At 38.6% G+C, this 24,777-nt stretch overlaps 1 protein-coding gene across 1 annotated transcript; it reads right to left on the minus strand.

Moving 5' to 3' along the window:
• Nucleotides 1-5,979: 5,979 nt before the first annotated feature.
• On the minus strand, nt 5,980-15,001 carry LOC140142601 (uncharacterized). Its single transcript, XM_072164598.1, has 5 exons — nt 14,725-15,001; nt 12,261-12,395; nt 11,271-11,429; nt 10,647-10,742; nt 5,980-7,094 (listed from the first exon to the last, which is right to left on the minus strand). Exons 1-5 carry the CDS (start codon nt 14,880-14,882, stop codon nt 6,047-6,049), a joined length of 1,596 nt encoding a protein of 531 aa, XP_072020699.1. The 5' UTR covers nt 14,883-15,001; the 3' UTR covers nt 5,980-6,046.
• Nucleotides 15,002-24,777: the final 9,776 nt, after the last annotated feature.

The following is a 24,777-nucleotide window of genomic DNA, read 5'->3' on the forward strand; positions in this document are numbered from 1 at the left end:
TGACCTTTCGTATTAAAGATATGGATTTTTTTCCCAAAAAGACCTAATTGTTTTTTGGTGTTTTGGGAAAAAAATCCATATCTTCAATACGAAAGGTCAAAATTTTCAATTGATCGGCGGCTTTTCATCCCACCTACATACACTTTAAGTATAAATCATCAGATTTACAAAGTTTACTTCAAGTACTGTTTAATATCAAAAATATCAATTTTTAATGATTTGCCATAAAATGTGTATTAAATTGCGAATTTCAAAAAATCCAAATTATTTGATATCAGAATGATATTCTTCGTATTCAGAATGCAATTCGATATGTCTGATGTGCTCTAATGTCCCAAAATAAATACTGTCCAAATGTTCATACCCCAGCCCTTTTATGAAAAATTAAAAAAAAATATCTATTTAAAAGCTTTTAAATAATTTGCCATAAAATGTGTTTTATATCGCTATTAAATTTCAAAAAAATCAAAATTGCTTGATCAGAAGAACATTTCCTCGTATTTAGAATGCAATTCGATACCTCTGATCTGCACTCATGTCACAAACACTGTGCAAACGTTGCTATCCGATGATGTTAAAGTAATGTGTGATTTGCATAAAAAATAGATTCCTATTTAAATGTTAGTTTTCACTGATTGCTACTGATCGCATTGTCCCCTTTTAATTTCGAGCCAAACAAATGAAGTAAAACGAAGAAAATTGGTATTTCATTATAAATTCATTCCAGCGCCTACAATGCATGTATAGCTCGCCGATTATTATTAATCATGATTATCGGGAGCTTCACGCAGCTGATCCGTCAAGTCTACGTACAGCGCCTACTGCCACTGACTGCATGTATAATCTCGCCAATCGTATTAGGCGTAGCTACACGCGCAGCTGATCGGGTGTACTGAACGTACTACGAATAGCGATATGGGTAGAGTTTATATAAACTCTACGTCGGCTGATTATGATGAAGCAGTCGATGTCTCAGTGCCCGGGGACACTCCCATATTGGTAGGCCTACGCGTCATGTGCATGTCAATAGACCCCCTTTTTGGGGCAAATCAGCCACCAAATGACCCCCTTTTTTCATCAGCTTTCACCCAAAGACCCACTTTTTTCAAATCTGCCACCCAACGACCCCCTTTTTTCATCACCTTTACACCAAATCGTTCACCACTGAATGACCCACAATTTCTTTGAACCCCCACTGAATGACCCCCTTCTTTCGTCAAAAATCGCCACCGATAGACCCCTAGTTTTGAACTCCGGTAGGCACAGGTACGTCACTTTCACGGTGCCCCCCCCACGGGCCACCCCTGGGTCTCAGTTGATTAAAGTGATATTCTACTAGGCTATCATCTGTGTTATTTGTGTTAAGATTCGTAATCCCATGAAGAGTAAGTTAAGTTTGTTAATGTGGTACATCCCTACCCCCCACCCCCCCCCACCGTGTGTGTGTGTGTGTGCCCACCCTTCACCGTAGGATCAATCAGACGGGTATCGAAAGTATTGTCGATACTTTGTGGCATTGGTATCGACAATCGATACCAATATCGCCCATCACTACATGCCAAAGCTTTAAAAATAAATAAAATCCCTTTAAAAGGGAAGTGCAGAGACAGAAATTAAACTTTGTAATATTATGCGGGCACATTCGTTGCATACATGGGCGCCGATCCAGGGGGTGGGCAGGCATGAAGGGGACACATTTTGGGATGGGGATGCCTATCAAATATTTCCCGGTGTTTACCCGGTGTGTTGCATACATGTGCTAAATGAATCCTATGATTTATGAACCCAATTAATTCAAAAGTTAAAATAAATTCTGTTCACAACGTATTTTACTCACAATTATCCTTTTGATAACCTTTTTATAGGCATGCAATGTGCTCCTTAAGCTTTCTTTACAGTCACAGAAGAAAGATTCTAGTTTGTTGTCACATGGTTAGACCCTATCTTAACCGTTTTAGTAATCTAGCCGAAAAGTACGTTGACCTTTTGTTTGTTTGTTTTTTTGTTTGTTTGTTTTTTATTTGGCAAGATCATTAGAATACAAAAACAAATTATAGAGACAGAAAAATCAATACAAAGTACATCAAAATAGTTTCAGATCGATTGGGGGGCACATGCCCCCCGTGCCCCTTATGACGCTACGCTACTGACTAGTTTGCCGTTGAAAATAACGCACACAAGAACTAACAGCTATATATTCTTTGGTTCAAATTTAATGTACTATGTTGCGTTTCGCTCATTTAAGGCAAAATAGTGTACTGTACCGAGTCAGGATTATTTCGTCATACGTCCAAAATGTTATTAAAACGTTTATAAAAACCCGTTTTAATAACATTTGAATGTCGGGGAATATATGAAGATCATGAATCGTTTTTAACACGTGCTATTTTGGGCAAACATTTTTTCAAAATATTTTGTCAACAATAAACAGATTAACAGAATGTTTTGCATCAAGTTTTCAAAAATATATTTTGAAAGTTCTTAAAACGAAGAATTGCCGTCCGGTTCTAACTGACATTTTGTTAATAATGATGTCGAATTGTCATTTTCCAAGCTTTAACATGTGGAAAGGTTTCTATACAAAAACGATTCTCTTATAAAACATCAGGCGCACACATTTTCGTCCAAGAATTTCCAAGCAGAGAACAACAAGCAGTGAATGTCTCCACCACAGTCTTTGATTACACTACACGGTTGAGTGCATAGCAATGTAAGAGCTGTGGAGTTTCTAGCTGAAAATGGGTGGGCCTCTTTGATTGGTTTTTGCCGAAACCTCAAGTGTTCCCTTCATCCAATCAAAACAATTTATATCAAACAAAAGATAACACTTTCCCCTAACAGCTCCTAACACTGCCTAAAAACACTTATCGTCACTAGGTCAACAGATAACGCAATTTAATGTTATAGCAAGGCGAATGTGGAAAATCTGTTGAAAACTATATATTTGTGACTAAAATGTAGGTCTTAAAAATCTCAAGTGTTCCTTACGATATTTTTCAAATTTTATGTCATTAAATGAAAAAGCACACTTATATTGTCCGTATACTAGCGTCACTAGAATGAGCATTGGGCTATTCCAGAAAAAAAAAGTGCACACCCCCTAATAGAGGAGTAACTTTTCAATTAATGAAATGTCTGGATTTCCAAGATGGCTTTTTGAAAACGACTGGAATTCCAGCAGCCAAAGTTCCTCGAAAAAGCCTGGAAATGTAATTGAATGAAAAATCACGGAAATGTCCTAAATGAGTCTCTCAAATTGAGGAATTTGCATTTTGAACTACTTTTTGTTGCTCTTGGACACTTTAAAAGCCTGGATTTCCAACATTCACGACCGAACAAAAAGTCCGGATATCCGATGCACCTATTTTGTAGGATAGCCCAATGGTCAATTCTCTTTAAATTACAGATCTTGTGCAAAAAGTTACTATTTTCGCCTGTATTGTTATACGGTTGTAAATTCAATGAACTATGACTTTGCTAAAGAGCGCTTACAAATTGATATGAATGATACGTCAAGCGGCTATTGTATAGTTTTGTTAAGTAGGTCTATTAGCTGGTTTTCCCTTCCCTTTAAAAAGTTGTATTTTCTATAAAAAAAATAAAAAAATTGTTTTTTGTGAACTTAAAACGGCCATAATTATTTCAAAAACACCAAAATGTGGGCTCAGAATTGCAAGGTTCTAACTGACATTTTGATGTTGTGCCTCTCCAACAGAGATGCAGAAAGTGGAGAGCGGGGAGCACCGCTCCTATATATAGGAAATGACTATTGGAGGAAACTTGCATGTGCGACCGAGAGGAACAAATCACTGTCTAAATCCCTCTTCTCCACACATTCACACCAGAGATCGTATACATAAACCAGCCATATAGTCCAGTCAATCCAAACAAAATAGTGGTGTCACTCACCACTAATTGCAACAGAATTTTTCTCGCTTTTATACATTTTAGAGATGTCCCCTGAACATCATACCAAAAATATACTAAAATATGCTTGGTGGAAAGGTATTTTTTGGCAGGAAAAGGTCATACAGGGGTCAAATTTCAAAATTGTTTTAATCTTTTTAAAAACTATACCAAAGCATTCCTCTAGTCTTAAGGATTCAGAAAAAGTATAGTTTGTCATATCTGTGATGTACCATTCTCAAGTTATAAGCAAAAAGGTCAAAGGTCAACTTTTGGGCTCCACATGGGTCAACTTCGAAAAAATGCTCCGATCTCCTTTAAAATGGTCTCAATGTGTTCGTCCTTTAAAAACACTCCAAAATAAGAATAGTTTGCCATATCTTGGATGTTTCGTTACCTAGGTAGCAGGGTAAAAAAGGTCATTGACCATTGAAATCTATTGACCCCGACCTAGTTTTCGATGTTACGCGTGTAATTAAACAACCTAAACAGTCCAAATATTCTTTAAATGAATTATGTTTGCAAGCCGAACAATTTGAGACCATTTTGGTTAAAATCAGACAATTTTTAGTTTTTTGACCTCTGTTGAACCCAATATTTGACCTTTGACCTTTTCGGTTAAACTCAAGAACCGTACGTCGCAGATATGGCTAACTATATTTTTTCTGAGTCTTTATGACTAGAGGAATAATTTGGTATAGTTTTTAAAATGATTGGAGCAATTTTGAAATTTGACCCCTGTATGACCTTTTCCCGCCAAAACCTACATTTCCACCAAGTATATTTTAGTATACTTTTTGTATGCTGTTCAGGGGACATCTCTAACATTCATAACAGTGAAAAAAATTCTGTTGCAATTAGTGGTGCGTCAAAACCCACTATTAGCGTGTTTCTATTGGGGCCATTATCCGGATAAAAACCGGCTAAGAGATTAACTGTGCCCAATAGAAACTGACCTTCTCCGCTATTCTCCGGATAATAGCGGCGAGAGTTTTCCGGGGAATTTATCCTACTTTTGGTAGGATAATGGCGGAGAAATTATCCGGATAACGCCAATGTAAACTGACATCGTTCCGACAGACTGCGCTTACAGGAGAGAAAACGGAAATTGACACGGTCACGTGATCGCAACGTGTGTTCTGTTTTGTTTACCATTTCTTCAGCTGTGTGTTTGGAGCTGAGCTGACGAATACGACATACAACTTTCGTTCAAAGTAAAAAATATTTTAAACATTGTTAAAAGAGGCATAAATTTAAATTAAGGTATAGATTATTAATAAATCAGAAATCATGGCTGAAAATCTGTTTTCGTGTGGACAACTGAAGGAATAGGCGAAAGGACCCGAGAAAGTTTCAGCATGTTCAGTGATTGCAGCGCGGTGTAGAGTGTGTGTAGGCCGAAACGTGTTTTGTAATTTGTAGGCTAGGCTAATCTTTTTTTTGTGTAGCATGGACGGATTTATCTTCCAAGATTCATTTGAAGATAGAATTTTAAAATATGTTAAAATTCCCATTAAAAGTGAACAAATTACGATCGCCATTATCAACCAACAACAAGACTTGCAATGACCTGAGATTTGACCTTTCTCCGGCAAAGTCACGAAGTGTGACGATCGGGCCACGGCTGCTTGCATTTGCCGGATAACAGTCCCCAATAGAAATTGACCGTTAGCCGTCATTCTCCGCTATTACCCGGTTAACAATTTCACTGGAAAAATTCCGGATGCTCAATAGAAACACGCTATATGACTGGACTAATAAGAGCTCAGGCGGGCCATAAGGCATGTGATATCAGATTATTACGCTGCCTTAAGTTGGCTTCAATACACCAATCCGAGAAGCGTTTACTGTATTTGGCCCTCTATTGACGGCAACACAGATGTACCAGAGCGGGAGATTTAATTCGTAATTCAATACTCATGATTGTGTATTGAATATCACTGTTGTGTACAATTCCCGGGTACAATTCTGTATAGCACACAATAAATAATGGATAGAACCCCCGACCTCGGGACACCGCAGTTTTACATCGGGGACACCGCAGTAATGGCGAAGTCGGATAGGTGTATAGGATTACCGAAAGAGTGAATAACATGTATATTATAGACAAATGTGCGAACTTCTCTCGAGTCTGTATATTTCAAAGACCCTGGTCACTGTTTGCGACCCACATGTCGATTCCGTGCGTCTTTTTCTTGTGTGTTTTCAAGCTCACATTATGAGTAAATGCTTGTGGACACAAATCACACCTGAAAGGTTTCACTCCAGTGTGGACTCTCATATGACTTTTTAAATTATTATTTTGAGAAAATCCTTTTCCACATTCGGAGCATTGGTAAGGTTTAACCACCAGATGGGTTACTTTGTGACGTCCATAAGCTCCTTTACTTGGCGTCTCCTTACCACATATTTCACAAATATATTTCTTATGACGCCCCTTATGGCTTTGTAGCCTTCGCTTACTGGTGTAACTTTTACCACACTCACCACACTGATGTAGTTCATTGTCATGCATGTTCGCCTTATGGCTCTTAAGTCTCCCTTTGTTACTAAATACCTCACCACACAATTCGCACATTATATCAAGACGTCCGTGCCTTTCTTGATGAGCAACTACACCACGTTCTGGTACATATTCATTACACATAGGACAACGTCTCATTCGTGTTAACAAAGCTGACACTTCATAGTCACTGATACTCTCATCGACATTTCCCATTTTTTCTCTCACAACTCGATCTTTGTGTCTTTTAGGCATTGGGAAATGTTGATTACTATGTTCTGATATAACATGTCTTTTCATGTCTTCTTTATCAGGTAGCAATTCATTACATAATTTGCATTTTATTTTCAACGGTAGTGTATATGATGCCGCGGGTTTCTCTTTTTGAGGTGTTTCATCATCTGATAGCATTCCTTTGGTTTCGTACCGACCCGTCTGGAATTGCTTATTTCCTTCCGGATCTTCTGGATCATCATCATCATCTTCATTCGCATTATTTTGGTAATCATCATCTGGCGCTTTCATGTCTATCTCGCGTGGTGCATATACCTTCTCTTCTTCTTCTGGATCGTCATCATCATCATATTCCTCTTCCTTCACATCATCTCCTGGCTCATTCACGCCCATCTGGTATGGTGCTTTTTCAAGAAACAGATGTCTATAAAGAAATGGCACTTGAGTGTAACTGTGAGAATATAAAGAAAAACAGAGAGCTATTTAAAGAGGCGTGGTCCGATATTTCATGTTCTGTATTCTATCTTAGATTTAGATTGAGATTAGGCCTATACAGCATTAAACAATATGTTTCAAAAGTTGTGAGACGCAAATACGTTTATAACAAAGTCCCATAGGATAGTAGCTTACATACATTTACGGTGTGATTACCATGTACCACAAATCACTACGTTTTTGTTAACACCATTCAAACGAAAAATATCTGGGGTATTAAATTTCACTGGGATAATGAGAAAACATGAGCTTTCTTCTGATACCAAAATCTCGATTTTGATGAAGATAAATGGGGTGAGCTGAGGCCGTCGATCGAGTCAAGGACCTTGAATGTTTTTACCCCTTTAATAAGCATGATAAGTGGTATTTCGTGATCCTAACATCCTCTTTTTATGGTTGGTTCAATAGATCCACAAAAAAGGCTTATTTCCAAAATTAAAGTGGATTCGGACATTACGCATATTGCATGTATTACGATTGGTACGTCACAGATAGGTCAAACTACGAGAATGGTGTGTCACAGATAGGTCAACTACGAGAATGGTGTGTCACAGATAGGTCAACTACGAGAATGGTGTGTCACATATAGGTCAACTACGAGAATGGTGGATCAACTTCGAGAATGGCGTGATGTGTGAGTCATGTGTCAACGGTCATGGATAGGTTACACTACAAGAATGGTGCGTCACAGATAGGTCAATTTCGAGAATGGCGTGTACGTGCACAGATAGATCAAACTACGAGAGTGGTGCGTCACAGATAGGTCAACTAGGAGAATGGTGCGTCAACGATAGCTCAACTACGAGAATGGTGTGTCACAGATAGGTCAACTACGAGAATGGTGCGTCACAGATAGGTCAACTACGAGAATGGTGCGTCACAGATAGATCAACTACGAGAATGGTGCGTCACAGATAGGTTAACTACGAGAAAGGTGCGTCACAGATAGGTCAACTACGAGAATGGTGTGTCACAGATAGGTCAACTAAGAGAATGGTGCGTCACAGATAGGTCAACTACGAGAATGGGGTGTCACAGATAGGTCAACTACGAGAATGGTGGGTCAACTACGAAAATGGTGTGATGTGTAACGGTCACGGATAGATCACACTACGAGAATGGTGCGTCACAGATAGGTCAACTTCGAGAATGGTGCGTCACAGATAGGTCAAACTACGAGAGTGGTGCGTCACAGATAGGTCAAACTACGAGAATGGTGTGTCACAGATAGGTCAACAACGAGAATGGTGCGTCATAGATAGGTCAAACTACGAGAATGGTGCGTCACAGATAGATGAACTACGAGAATGGTGCGTCACAGATAGGCCAAACTACGAGAATGGTGCGTCACAGATAGGTCAAACTACGAGAATGGTGCATCACAGAAAGGTCAAACTACAAAAATGGTCACAGATAGGTCAACTACGAGAATGGTGTGTCACAGATAGATCAACAAGAGAATGGTGCGTCACAGATAGGCCAAACTACGAGAATGGTGCGTCACAGATAGGTCACACTACGAGAATGGTGCGTCACAGATAGGTCAAACTACGAGAATGGTGCGTCACAGATAGGTCAACTACGAGAACGGTGCGTCCCAGATAGGTCAACTACGAGAATGGTGCGTCACAGATAGGTCAAACTACGAGAATGGTGCGTCACAGAAAGGTCAGCTACGAGAATGGTGCGTCACAGATAGGTCAAACTACGAGAATGGTGCGTCACAGATAGGTCAACTACGAGAACGGTGCGTCACAGATAGGTCAAACTACGAGAACGGTGCGTCACAGATAGATCAACTTAACTACTTGAATGGTGCGTCACAGATAGATCAACTACGAGAATGGTGTGTCACAGATAGGTCAAATACGAGAATGGTGCGTAGATCAACTTAACTACGAGAATGGTGCGTCACAGATAGGTCAAACTACGAGAACGGTGCGTCACAGATAGGTCAACTACGAGAATGGTGCGTCACAGATAGATCAACTTAACTACGAGAATTGTGTGTCACAGATAGGTCAAACTACGAGAATGGTGCGTCACAGATAGATCAGCTACGAGAATGGTGCGTCACAGATAGGTCATACTACGAGAATGGTGCGTCACAGATAGGTCATACTACGAGAATGGTGCGTCACAGATAGGTCAGCTACATGAATGGTGCTCACAGATAGGTCATACAACGAGAATGGTGCGTCACAGGTAGGTCAGCTACATGAATGGTGCGTCACAGATAGGTCAAACTACGAGAATAGTGTGTCACAGATAGGGCAACTACGAGAATGGTGCGTCACAGATAGGTCAACTACGAGAATGGTACGCACCATTCTCGTAGTTGCGTACATAGATAGGTCAACTTAACTACGAGAATGGTGTGTCACAGATAGGTCAAACTCCGAGAATGGTGCGTCAGATAGGTCAACTACGAGAATGGTGCGTCACAGATAGGTCAAACTACGAGAATGGTGCGTCACAGATAGGTCAGCTACATGAATGGTGCGTCACAGATAGGTCAAACTACGAGAATAGTGTGTCACAGATAGGCCAACTACGAGAATGGTGCGTCACAGATAGGTCAACTACGAGAATGGTACGCACCATTCTCGTAGTTGCGTACACAGATAGATCAACTTAACTACGAGAATGGTGTGTCACAGATAGGTCAAACTACGAGAATGGTGCGTCAGATAGGTCAACTACAAGAATGGTGCGTCACAGATAGGTCAACTACGAGAATAGCGTGTCACAGATAGGTCAAACTACGAGAATGGTGTGTCACAGATAGGTCAAATTACGAGAATGGTGCGTCACAGATAGGTCAGCTACGAGAATGGTGCGTCACAGATAGGTCAACTACGAGAATAGCGTGTCACAGATAGGTCAACTACGAGAATGGTGTGTCACAGATAGGTCAAATACGAGAATGGTGTGTCACAGATAGGTCAAACTACGAGAATGGTGTGTCACAGATAGGTCAACTACGAGAATGGTGCGTCACAGATAGGTCAAACTACGAGAACAGTGCGTCACAGATAGGTCAACTTAACTACTTGAATGGTGCATCACAGATAGGTCAACTACGAGAATGGTGTGTCACAGATAGGTCAACTACGAGAATGGTGTGTCACAGATAGGTCAAACTACGAGAATGGTGTGTCACAGATAGGTCAACTACGAGAATGGTGCGTCACAGATAGGTCAAACTACGAGAACAGTGCGTCACAGATAGGTCAACTTAACTACGAGAATGGTGCGTCACAGATAGATCAATTACGAGAATAGCGTGTCACAGATAGGTCAAACTACGAGAATGGTGCGTCACAGATAGGTTAACTACGAGAATGGTGCGTCACAGATAGGTCAAACTACAATTTTTCCGAATTCTTGTAACACTTTTCCCAGAATACTTACCATGGTTATGCTAGACACTTTGTGTTATTGTATGAGAAATTCACACTCCCGGTTTGGATTTCAAGTAAAGAGTGATAAATACCGATTGGCTTACCGCATAGAGGGTACCGGTGAAGGATAAGATGTCTCAGAACTTTGGTATTGGCAAAAAGGCACTTCGTAGGAGTCGTCTCCGCACGTTTTCTGGTAACTGAAGAAAATAGTAAGAAGTCACTAAGAAGTAACAAAAATGTATCAATTTAGTTAAATATACCACAGAAAGACCGTGCAATTAAGATTTTGTTGCTAGCATTTTTGATCAAATGACGAGTATTAAAGTAATCAGTTACTTAATCTTTAAGACTATAAACATTATTGGTGAGAGATTCTGTAAAATACTTATAAAATGTAATACAATTCATTTTTCGACTGCTCAGTGCCAGAAGTGGGTAAGTGCAATAGCTGCCCTGTGAATTTGGCAATTTTACAAACAGTATCTCGTACTCATCTATATATGGCAGCTATTACACTTACCCACTGAATTCTGGCTCTGAGCAGTCGATATAGTGGTTGACTGTGGATATATGAACCTCGTGCAGGTGTATACTATTATTGTGTCGTACTATTGCATGGAATTTGGGTCCAAATACACTTTTTTGGTAAAACTTTTGCGATTTTGATGCAAATTTGAACTGAGTCCAATGCGTTAGGGTCTAGCTGGTAAAATTCGTTTTCTTACTGTAGGGAAGGCGTCATCATCTCAGACATGTCACATAACCCCGACTCTGGTAGCTCCATCGTAGATGCTGGTGTAGGAGCAGATTTATAGAAGTCTTCCAAATCATCATCAAAATGATCAAGCTCTTGTTTGATAGGCACTTCGCTATACTCGCTGTAACTGAAAAAGTATTTTGGAACAATACAGTAAGTATTTCTTAATAAGGTCCTATATATAACTCATCATCACATGATAAGAACGGCTAAGTATTACCTTGTTAGCGAAAACTGAAATTTCACAAAGGTACATCGACGAATAGGCCATTCATGATGCAGTCATGTCTACAGTAGAATTCACCGCGACCTTTGCAGGACTTAAACCCCATTAAATCTATTAAACCAAGATAACACTCATTGAAAACAGCTCAACTGATTAAATCAGATCTTCTCTGGTTAAATCCACACTACACATGTTTCTGTTTTACCTGTGGGTTGGGTAACCGATTATAAAGCAAACGCAAGGTAACACTACTATGTGCGCCTTTGTTCACAAAATGAGACAATAGTCTGCTTATTGTTAACCAGTATTCTTGAAAGTGAGAAACATAATGGTTGTTGACTTAACACGGTTTGGAAATAATTTCTTCATTTGGTGTTAGGCCTATCTGTCGTTTACATATCCTTCCTAAAACACAATAGTGCGAATATTTCTAAAGACCTAAATTAGCTAAAAATATTTAGGACATGTTACAAAACTATATTTTCTAGAATTTCAGAGAATACTTTAAATATTGGCCGGTTAATGTTCACACAGTGACGTTAACTAGGCAATATCCTACACTTCTAGCATACACTATTTGTAGAGGTCACGCGTCAATGGTGAGAGCACTGTGTATTGTGTATAGGAAAACGGACAGTAACGGCAGTATCCCACCACAACCATGGATCCGCCCTATACCCTAATACGCTCCTCAAAATAACAACAAAACTAACTGCACTTAGGTAAGCTCACCACATTGATAACGACTCATCAACCTCAGATGGAGATGGAGATGCTACTGATGCTGCAGCATAGCAAGATTTCTCCAAATCACTAGAATCTCCTTTTGATGAAACTTCACTTAAATCGTCTTGATATTTCTTATAACTGAAACATACAAGTGAATACGAAGCAAAGCAAAGTAAATTACATGTTATATAACCTGTTAATACAGGGTGCCCCCCCCCCCTCCCCCAAAAAAACTGAACAAAACCCTCATTGTGCCCTCCCTTTCTTCTTTTTCTGAAAAGTTGATCAAATATATTTTGGTATGTAAAGACACCTTTATTATTAGCTTTTATTTGTTAGCTTTAATAAACCGAAAAAAAAAAAATATTTCAATCAGTCACAACTTTTGAAGGTATGCTCTTTTTTTTTTAAATGTACCCGTTTTTCACTCTGTCCACTGAGGTTTGGCTACTTCAAAGATTGAAAAGGAGTACACGTACTTTGCATGAATATCAAACATTCCTCAATGATACTTTATAAAATAACAAAACTTTATTTAGGGAACGGGCTTTACCGGTGAGCTTATGTCGGCAAATTACTTATATTTTCTTGGTTATTTATACATTTGTGTTTTATTATATTTCTTTCTTTTTTTTTCTTTTTTTTTTTTTTTTTTATTTGCAACATAAGTCATTTCTCTACACATATTGATGTATTGCTTTGTCGACAACTTGTCGACATCGGATCTTGAGATTTGACGATTGTTGACAATTTGGTTGTGACATCAAGGTTCACCATCTTCTTGGCTGATCAGAAGACATGTGTTTTATAATTATAGGCCTATAACATTGCCTACTTCTTCGCAGTTATGTGGAGCCAAGGTGAGGGGGGGGGGCAGTCATGTGACTTCCATATGGATTGGGCACTCCCTTTTAGCATGTTAGAGGGTTTTCAGTTTTCGATTGTTTTACTTCCAAGTAATGACCAAGACCAAGATTGAGTAGGTGTGTCATTTAACCAAATTGTTAACCGCCGCCCTCGCCCATACATTTCTTGAATCATCATCATTATGTGCACCGTAATATTTTGTTAGGCTGACCATCAAGATTACTTTCTATTGGTTCAATTATATAAATCATATAATTAGCCTAGGATGTTGGACTCGTATTTCCGATTAGGGGTCGTGCAATGTGTACACCCGGGTGGTGAATTTTCAAAATGGTCTGCCAAAAATCGCTTGCCCTTCCGTGCCAAAAACATTTTGCCCCCCCTTTATTGATGTGCCAAAAATTCTTTGCTTCCCCCCCCCCTTACACATGCAAGATTTTTGGGGAACCCGAATTTAAAACCTCAAATTGTCTTATCATAGGCCTATAATAGGCCTAAATGCGTGCGCAGCGAGCAGACAATTTTGATATATTAATGTGTTCCTAACGTTTTCCTACAACTTTTTAGGGTGTAATATAGAAACGGTGCCCAAAATATCTGTGCCAAATAAATATTACTCCCTCCTTCGACCTGCCAAAAATCGCTTGACACCCCTCCCCCTTCGACCTGCCAAAATCCCCCTAATTCACCAGACCGGGGCCGGGGGTACACATAATTATTGCACCACCCCTTTATATAAGATTGATACGTCATGAATGATAAATTCAAGCTAATTCACATCATGAATGTCCACTTTTAGCGGTAATTTTGTGCAAAATTTGTTGCTTTTGCCCCCTGGGCCCAAATTCATTTTGCCCTTGGGTATCATTTTCCTGTTTACAATGGTTTACGCCACTTAGGTATAAAATTAAATAATTCTCAGTTGACGCCGCGCGGCATGTTTAGGGTACATGTATGGTTTTTGCATGTGCTACGTCACTAGGGTAGGATTTGCATGTGTTTCTCTTGTTTAAAGTCATAATGTACGATCTTATAATATGAATTTGGTTAATTTTTTCAAACCTGATTTTTTGGCATATTTGTAATGTTTACACATGTCACAACTTGCAACTAAATGGAATCAGCCAAATTTCTTGTGTTTGTAGGTAAACAGAGCAAAGTTCGACATATTAAAAGTCATAATTCAAAGAATTTGACTTTATGTCCTCCCATAGATCTGCGTGTTAAACGGCCAAAATAACTAGCAGTGTTTCTTTCACTTTACCTCGTTATTTCAGCTCAAAAATTAACAGAAACCATTCCCGATATAAATTATTACTAGAATTATTTCAGCATTTTGAGTAAAATAATGACAAATTTAAAATTTGAAGGAAATCGTACATAAAGCCTTTAAGGGGTGCAATTTGGTAATGTGAAATTTCGCCATTTTGGGTACATTTCAGAGAGCTTCAGAGGTGGTGGGTATCACTTTCTACATTCGAAGCTATAGACACTAGATAGTCACAGCATAGACTCTGAATACTGGCAGAGTCTATGGTCACGACAGTTCTCGAGAAGGCTAATTTATACCACGAGGAAAATGACTAAATAGGCCACTTACATTTCCAATAGGAACCTCAACGCCACATCATTGGTGTCTATCTTCATCTCACGTTTCATCTGCTCAAAACAATCGTACACATAATTGGAAACTTTTGCTGAAATTATCTTCAATGGTTTTATGTCAAATTCCTGGTCCTCTCTTTGAATTTCTGCCATTACTCACGATGTGTGTCTCACAACAGCTCGCAACCCCCATACCATCATACCAATAATTACTAGGCCTACATGTAGTACCATGCACATTTTCAAGCCTGCAAAGTAAGCCCAGGATTTAGGTCATGGTCATCTGTGGGTCGTGGCACTGTGGTCATGGTCGTCATTTATCATGATTATTCGTTTAAAAGATATATCCCTATAAAAGGGACTAGTGCCGAGACAAGTATTATTAAAACTTGTATTGCCTTGTTAGCTCTTGTTTGTTTGTTTGTTTGTTTAAACGGGCTCACCACCGTGAGGATACACACTGGGATATAGGCCTACGTATATTAGCTGAACATTCAGTGGCGTAGTGAAGGGGGCAAAGGGGGAAGCTTGAGCTCTTCCCCCCTGCGAGAAGTCTTTTATTTTATTTTTGAGGAAATATTTATCACAGGTACAAAAGTTCTATGAAAGAGGCAAGTAAGTTTATATATTTGAGCATGATCACTTTTGTAAGTTCATAGGAAATTCTTCATTAATAAATTGTTTTTAAGATTTTGACCGGGTGGATGTAAGCTGGGGGCTTTGAAACCAGGCTCTCCATATACAGGGTGATCCAAAAACAACTTTACCCAATTTCAAAGTTTCATATCTCAAAATGTTCACATTTGTGTACATGGGGGTGGAGGCTCCCTCGCCCAGTGAGATCCCCCCGTCATGCCCGTTGACACATATTATAGCTTACTGAAGTATAAATCTCAAAGTAGCTGTCCAATTGACTTGAAAAGTTTTTGTATTTGGAAAAGAACATAACTTCAAAATGACTCAAAACTTTCTACAATATAAAGCATAAAAACCAATAACTGGGATAACTTGTGTTGATGAATGCTCTGGGGAATTAACTCAGAGCTATAGGTAAAGGCTGAGTGAATTTAGGGAGTGTTCAGTAATACTTTGGTAGGGGGGCTGGTCTCCTCAAATTTTCGCTTTAAAACTTTTTGACCCCCCCTTGATGGACCGCTAAACTTTTTTCACCCCCCCATTATCGTATAACAAACATACTTAATAGTGTTGTTTCCAGTGGTGTGGTATCTGGGTCACATGTCATCTATCTGTATCTGTATCTTTCGTTACACGTACAATCACCATCTCTGGTTGTCGCATACATGGGGGGGGGGTCAGGTATGACAAGGGAGAGGCAAATGTTTGAAATATTGAGGGAGGCAAATGTTTGAAACATTCCCGGTGGGACAGAGAATTGCGCATGAAATACAAGCACAAGGAAATTTTCATTATACTTAATTTAGATTTGTCCCAAATCAGGGTGTTTATCTGATTTTACAGGGATAAATGAAATAGAGGATTTGTTTGGAGGTTCATAGGCACATCAGCGTAATTTGGATACGTGGCTATTATGATAGTACAAATGCGCGCGAACCGCGCAAAACATTTGGCCATATTGAAGCTTGAATGGTCAAATATTGTTAAAATTGGAACTAATTTATGCAAAAAGCTAAAATGGTCAAATATGAGATTAATTTGATTACGCATATGTACACAGGATATCAGGTTTGGCCCCCACCGTGGCACCTGGGCCTGTGCCCACTCTGCCCTATATGGTCAATCCCGGGGGTCAATCTACCCATGGGCCTATGTCACTATGTGTACAAAGTAATTTTGCAATGAGAAATAGTAAACTGAAGTGTGCAGTTTACGTGCAAAGAAATCAATTTATTTGCAATATTTAACTTGATTTAGTTGTATCAGATTGGTACATTATCATGTTTGTAGCCTACTTTGAAGAGATATAAAATTCTATGATAAAAAGTGCCAGTATTGCTTAGACCAACCCAGATGTTTAATGTTATATTAATTTTAAAATTAATAGATATGTGTACACTAAGTGCCATAATTTCTTCAAACAAAAGCAATGAAAACCCCAACTTGCCCATGTTAAAAGTGATATAGAGGGTCTCAATGCGCGCGAAGCGCGCGAAAATGTTGGGTTTTAAAGCGGAAAACTTTTTTGGCCCCCCTTTCCTACCACCTAAAACTTTTGGTCCCCCTTTTTAAGGTCCAAAACTTTTTGGCCCCCCTCCTTTTACCAGCCCCCCCCACCAAAGTATTTCTGAACACTCCTTACGATGACAATACAAAGTTAGTTTTCTAGCTTGTCTGTGATATTTATTTAGTGATCCTCCTTCTTCAACTTCCAAAACATAACTAACTCAAACACATTTCTTAACCCACATTACTCACATCCAACTTAAAAATCATCACGCTTGAACCACTCACTGTCATAGAACTTCAACTCATCTCTATTGTTTTACCATGATGATGATACGTTCACCTTGCTTATAGTTGTACTAGTTACAATAATTATGAGCCTGGGGGGTAAAATTGGGGAAAGAAATTTTGGCGAGCACCCGGGGCACTCAACACAAATGACCAGACAGGTATATGCTTCCCCGGAAAGACCCTCTTTTGGATTTCGCAGCCGCAGCTCCGAAAGACCCGCTATATTTGACCAAAATAGAGCTCCGACCCTTGATTTAGATAATTTCAGCTCCGAAAGGTTTTTTTTCAGGCGATTTTCAACCAGAAAGCCAAGAAAGACCCTTGATTTGGACTGTTCGTAGCTCCAAAAGTCCCCATTTTACTTGTTCGCAGGGACCCCATTTTATCGGTACGCCATCAGCTCCCAAAGACCCACCACCTCAAAATTCCGCGGGAGCATACCCACCAAAAGTTTTCGATGTGCCCCCGAAATAAAGCAATTTTTGGCAAGCCGAGAGGGGGAGCGAGCGATTTTGGGCACACATTCATGGGGCGCCTTTTAAATAAAACGCTCTATATATTTAGGCCTAGATTGTGGTTGTTCATAATCACTTAAAGAATTCCTAATTACTAGAAGAATCTTTTATTTATGCCAGGTAAGTCATGAGAACCAAAACAAAGTTGACCGACCATATCGTGATTATTACTCATCATCAAAGTAGTAAACATTGGACAACATTTCTAATATGTTAATTTATAACTAATCATTTATCATTTACAAAACAAAAGTAATACCAACACTTTCTTTGGTTTGTCATAATGCCTCCGATCCGGAAAAGAATGACCCATTCACTAAATACGGGGTCAAATATGCACCGAATTGCAAACAACCACTTTTGTAGTCAAATTTGATGGCCAAAAAGAACCCCAAAAGGTGTTGTTTGCAATTAAACGGGGTCCATTTATTTTAGTCCGATATTTGACCCCGTGTGGTCGGAAAAGAATAGTATTTTTACCCATTTAATGTTCAGGTTTGCTATAAAAAAATAATATCTGGCGTTTCCAAACTCCTATGATGTAATACAGAGAATATTGATGATGACGTAGATCAGCAAGGCCAAAATTTGGCCTGCTTGCTCCTAACAATGATTTAACATGGTTTGACCCTACTGATAAAGTGTTTGCTGTACTTTTAAGACATTATATTTGAGTTAAGGGGGTACTACACCCACCCCTGTCCAATTTTGTGACTATTTTTGCATTTTTCTCAAAAATTATAGCACATTGGTGGCAAGTAAGATATGTATATTATAGGGGCAAGGACTACAACTACTGCACTGGAAATTTATTTCGGCACAGACAGCAGTTGTAAAGTTGCAGTCAAAAATGAGGGAAAACCAGTATTTGATCAATAAATCAATAACTACTTGTCTTTAGTTGCTGAATTTTCAGAGCAATAGTTGTAGTCCTTGCCCATACAACATGCATATCTTAATTGTCACCAATGCGCTATAATTTTTGAGAAAAATGCAAAAATCGGCACAAAATTGGACAGGGGTGTAGTACCCCCTTAACTTTCATAAAAATTCTGTTTTGGTTAGTCATCCTGTGACTTCACAAAAATGATTACAATACTAGCATGACTAGTAAAACCTATAATGCAAAGAAGTATTTATGCCCAATTGAGCAGGGCAGATTTACTACAATAATCATGTCATCTTTAGTCTACTTTTGGGCTATTCCAGAAAATCGATGCACACCCCCTATCCGGGGGGGGGGGCACTCGACTTTGGAAGTGACGGGTATCGTGCGAACAGCGGTTCGAAACTAGGGGTCCGTTCGGTGAGAGCCTGCACCGAAAAGGGGGGTTCTACCAGTGAGAAGGTCCCAAAAAAGGGGATCTTTCCGTGAGATTGAGGAAAATCTAACCAAAAAAGGGAGTCATTCAGTGAGACTGAGATTTAAAAATCAAAATTTAAAAAAAAAGATAAAAATTTCCTAAATATTTGTATCTAGTTTTTAAAAATAAAAAAACAAAAAATTGGCCCAGGATTACGTTGACCGAAAAATTTAGGCCAAAAAAAAAACGATTTTGGATTTTCTTCAAAATCAGCATTTTAGCCCAAATTTGACCTCGCAGATCAATTCATCAAGTCGTTGCCATTCTAAAAATGTATACTTTTAAATAGACCAACAATTTAGCAGTTATAAAAGTTTTTAATTGGATTTCCAAGCTTTTTCAAGTCACTTGAAATTCCGGTGGAAGTCCGGTCGTTTTCAGAAAGCATCATTGGAATTCCGGACATTTCTTTGATTGAAAAGTTACTCCTCTACAGGGGGTATGCACTTATTTTCTGGAATAGCCTATTTAACATGTTTACATACCAACATCATTTTAACAATGGGTTGATCAAATCAGATATAACCTTGTGTCTGTCATCTTACGTGTTAAAGCTGGTCATTCCATAATGTTTTTTATGTACATGTATTACAAATATGTCTTCTTCTTTACTTCTTTTCCCCAGCCCATAGGGCTGGTATCTAATTCTGAGATGGGATTTGTGTACACTAAAGATTAGCTAAGATTATAGCCTTCTTCTATTGGTATGAATTATTTTTTTTAATTCTTGTGGTGGAAATGTTTTTGATGTCTGATAATTCGATTTACAAGGAAAAGAAAGTATGTTTTGCTGTTTCAACGAACGAAAACGATTGAGTATTGCCAAAGTTATGTTTGAATTAATTATGACTTAAAAAGTTATCATAGGTTAGGCCTACACATATAAACATAAACTTGTTCAGCAATCAGCATATCAAAAAAATGACATGGTCAACAATTAGTAATTAGCGGGGAATGATCACTGGAACGAGGTCATATCAGTGGACTACTGAGCATAGCATGATGTTTGGTTGCCTGTGAGTGCATAATTGATATGTTGATAACAGATCTAATAATGTTGTAGAATCAAAATCTTCATTATATGGACCACATTGAAGTCGCAAAGTAATTATCTATCCTATCCTGTATCGTTTTATGGATAAAAATGACTCAAAATGTTATTGCTATCTTTAACATCAGTTTTGTCTTTTCAACGGAAAAATCCTATGGAAAATAAAGTTTTTAGGGCTAGCTATAATATTGAACTATATATCCCATATTTTGACATGCACTTATAGAAAATAAATGAATTATTGTCTTACTTTATTATAAATACTGTAAAAATACTGTAAATGACACATAACTAAAGTGAAGCCACTTTCTATCTTTTTTATTTGATTCATAAAATTACATTCAACAAAATGATTGAAGACTGAGAAAACACACAATGCAGACTATTACAGAATGGAGTATAGGTAAGATACCATGTCCATAGCTTTGCAGGAGTTTTGGACTAACAATCGACACATTCAAAAAATACAGTTTAAAAGTGAAGATTGTAGTGAATGATCAGTCCTTTATCATGTGCTTGCCACTATCTACTTTATAGTAAACTATACATTGCGAAATAATATAAAATCATTTTAAAATAAAATGTGCATGTAAGTTGAGTTTACATAGCGAATTAACTAACAACTGCAGTGTATTTCTTGATTTTAATAATAAGCATGGGTAAAGCAGTAAAGACAAAAATGCAGAACAATTTGGAGTAATGAATTAAAGAGATGACAGGAGTTATAGGAGTTAATGTTTTTGCTGTTTCAGTGTGCATGTTATCACCATTGATGGTTTGGTGAACTGTCATGTAACATGGATGTAAGCGTGATCCTAAAAAATGCCTTTCACGGTGACCCAAACTATTTACAAGACCTCTTCTGCATGTAGGCTGGCCTTCCCTTTTAAAGGGTATTTTTATTATAGAATTTCTCAATGATTGTAACTTGTTTATGGTTTGGTTTTAAACACAAACTTCATAGGTTCATATCAGTTTTTTCTTATTTGATCTTAAGTTTTATCGTGCTCACACCAAAGTATACACATTAACATCTTCATCATTATATGATAATAATAAAAGTTCATCTAAATACGTACTACCCCCACCCCTTCTCGGCTTGCCAAATATTGCTTGCCCCCGCCTCTCGGTTGGCCATCATACCCCAGTGGCGTGCGCAAATGGGGGCACAGCCCCCTCTCCCCCATCCCAGTTTGACCTATCAGACAGTCAGGCGAACTGGAGTGGTCACTGCTCATGCCAGTTTGAGCCGGAAAATGTTTTGATAAGATCATCAAGATGATGAAACAAAGATTTACCACTCTACTCCTTAATAAAAATTCCCTTTAAAAGGGAAGGCCAGCCTCAATGCAGAAGAGGTCTTGTAAATAGTTTGGGTCACCGTGAAAGGCATTTTTAGGATCACGCTTACATCCATGTTACATGACAGTTCACCAAACCATCAATGGTGAGAACATGCACACTGAAACAGCAAAAAGCATTAACTCCTATAACTCCTGTCAACTCTTTAATTCATTACTCCAAATTGTTCTGTATTTTGGTCTTTACTGCTTTTTTCACCCAGGCTTCAGCCTGTTTCACCCAGGCTTCAGCCTGGTGATATTACATTCAGTTTAGACCTTGTCCTTTGAACCCAAATTGGCTACTTTGAAACGAAGTAGCCAAATGCATTTGCTTCGTCCTCATTAAAATTATTTTACAGGATAATGCAGAGTATCTAATGGATCTGCAGGCTACTAAAAACTAACCTCACTCCCCATGACAAAATTCATAAAACTATATTCAGTAGTGCTTGACTTTACCCAGGGAATGGATGGAATATTAACCTCATTCAAGTCCCCATGACAATTATTCGTACAGCTGTTCTGTAGCCTATGAAGTTATTTTTTAACATATAGGATGTGTTGCAATATGAAAGTTGACCGGTGAATGGCCATGGCCACTAATTCATGAACTTGGCTAGCTGGCTGGCTGGTCTGAGGTCACACTTCTTAAACATCTATGATTTGAATTGCATTGTTGTTCTCATCACAGACTGAATTAGAAGGAACCATTAAACTACTACTATTAAAGTCTGCTATTATAATCGGACACTAAATTAATTGTAAAAAATCCTCCTGCTCCCATCATGCAAGTTATTCCACTTAGACTGTTTGATATAGGCCTACTTTTATCAAAATAATTAAGCATTGATTAAGCATTTGCCAGTGAAACATTCTCACTCACAAAAATCACAGATAGGCCTACTCAACATGAGAATCTGTGCAATGTTTGACAGAGAAGGTCACTAAATCTGGCCGTCTCAAGTTCATAATTAGTTTTGATTGATCTTCATGTACCAAATCATTTACTTTAAATTGATATCCTAGCTGTGACCTCTGAGCCAAATGTTCTATAGCATAGTAACACCATATGCATTCATATACATTTATATACAAGGTATACAAACATATTGGCATAATGGGGATTGATGTTCTCTGACTGCAGTCAGAGGGCTACATGTAGTACCAGTATGGCTAGTAGTAGCATACAGGTAGTTCTTGAATATACATTGTACTTTAGCAATCATAGCTCAGTTGTGGAGTACTATAGTTCTTTGGTTGAATCACCACCTTCTTGACTGATCAGAAGACCTGTGTTTTATATAGGCTTACTGCATACACTGCCAACCTCTTTGCAGCTATGTGGAGCCAAGGTGGGGCAGTCCGGGGGGGGGGGTTGTGCAGTCATGTGACCTCCGTACGGCCTGGGTACCCCCTTTTAAGGGGATTTTTATTACCCATGCTTATTATTATAATCAAGAAATACACTGCAGTTGTTAGTTAATTCGCTATGTAAACTCAACTTACATGCACATTTTATTTTAAAATGATTTTATATTATTTCGCAATGTATAGTTAATAGGTCTGTCACACTACACCGAATAGGTCTTCCGTAGGCCTACAAGAAACGGATGGCATTTTAGTAAATCCGTTGTTGTTCGTCAATGATCGTTTTATGTTCTTTTTATGTCCTGCTATCATCCGCCAAATGCGTTTCGTGTTAGGTGATGTTCGTTAGGGACGCACCATTAGATTCTCAGGGTGGGGGTAGGAAGTTTTTCAAAAAAAAAAAACTTCACCCACTACATGACCAAAAAAAAACTTTCCCCACCAACCTGCTTATTATTATAATCAAGAAATACACTGCAGTTGTTAGTTAATTCGCTATGTAAACTCAACTTACATGCACATTTTATTTTAAAATGATTTTATATTATTTCGCAATGTATAGTTAATAGGTCTGTCACACTACACCGAATAGGTCTTCCGTAGGCCTACAAGAAACGGATGGCATTTTAGTAAATCCGTTGTTGTTCGTCAATGATCGTTTTATGTTCTTTTATGTCCTGCTATCATCCGCCAAATGCGTTTCGTGTTAGGTGATGTTCGTTAGGGACGCACCATTAGATTCTCAGGGTGGGGGTAGGAAGTTTTTCAAAAAAAAAAAACTTCACCCACTACATGACCAAAAAAAAAAAACTTTCCCCACCAACCTGCTTATTATTATAATCAAGAAATACACTGCAGTTGTTAGTTAATTCGCTATGTAAACTCAACTTACATGCACATTTTATTTTAAAATGATTTTATATTATTTCGCAATGTATAGTTAATAGGTCTGTCACACTACACCGAATAGGTCTTCCGTAGGCCTACAAGAAACGGATGGCATTTTAGTAAATCCGTTGTTGTTCGTCAATGATCGTTTTATGTTCTTTTTATGTCCTGCTATCATCCGCCAAATGCGTTTCGTGTTAGGTGATGTTCGTTAGGGACGCACCATTAGATTCTCAGGGTGGGGGTAGGAAGTTTTTCAAAAAAAAAAAACTTCACCCACTACATGACCAAAAAAAAAACTTTCCCCACCAAAAAAAAAAAAAAAAAAAAAAAAATCTTTCCCCACCTAACTGTGTATAATGCATGAAATTAAAAAAAAAAAAAAACTTGCGCCTTCGGCGAAAAAAAAAAATTCTTCCCCGACCCTAACTTCCTACCCCCCTGAGTATCAAATGGTGCGTCCCTTAAGTCCGTCGGCAAGTTTGTGCATGCACAAAACTTGAAACGGAGTGTACCGAAAACACATGTTCGGTATTTATCCGATGTGTGTTCGTATGGTGCTGCATATTGCCGGAGTTTGTTCGCTCTCCTTTCGTTCATGTTCGTTCTTTGTTCGTTGCACTCGGCCCGTGTTCGTTGCAAATACGTTCCTGTGAGGCCTTCACCACCGGATAGCATATTTTTGCATTCGGTGATGCACGTTGACCCAGACCGTCTTAGTGTCACACTACACCGGATCGGTCTTCCGTATAAGAAACGGATGGTATTTTAGCAAATCCGTTAGTGTTCGTCAATGTTCGTTTTATGTTCTTCATATATGTCCTGCTATTATCCGCCAAATGCGTTTCGTGTTAGGTGATGTTTGTTTAGTCCGTCGACAATACGTTTCAAGTTTTGTGCATGCACAAAACTTGAAACGGAGGGCCGAATACACATGTTCGGAAGTTGTCCGATGTGTGTTCGTACTGTTCTGTATATATACCCTGGGTTTGTTCGTTATTCTTTCGTTTATGTACCGCGGGTGTTTGCAAGGTTTCGCAGGCGCTTGTGCCGGATGTAGGCCTATGGCGAACATGTGCATCGATC

This window comes from Amphiura filiformis, chromosome 20 (assembly GCF_039555335.1).
Source record: "Amphiura filiformis chromosome 20, Afil_fr2py, whole genome shotgun sequence".
In the NCBI taxonomy this organism is placed as follows: domain Eukaryota; kingdom Metazoa; phylum Echinodermata; class Ophiuroidea; order Amphilepidida; family Amphiuridae; genus Amphiura; species Amphiura filiformis.

Coding starts and splice junctions, on each gene's coding strand:
- LOC140142601 (XM_072164598.1), bottom strand. CDS start 14,882: ATGGCAGAAATTCAAAGAGAGGACCAGGAATTTGACATAAAACCATTG. Junction 12,396..14,724: donor TTGAGGTTCCTATTGGAAAT/GTAAGTGGCCTA, acceptor TGTATGTTTCAG/TTATAAGAAATATCAAGACG. Junction 11,430..12,260: donor GATGAGTCGTTATCAATGTG/GTGAGCTTACCT, acceptor ATACTTTTTCAG/TTACAGCGAGTATAGCGAAG.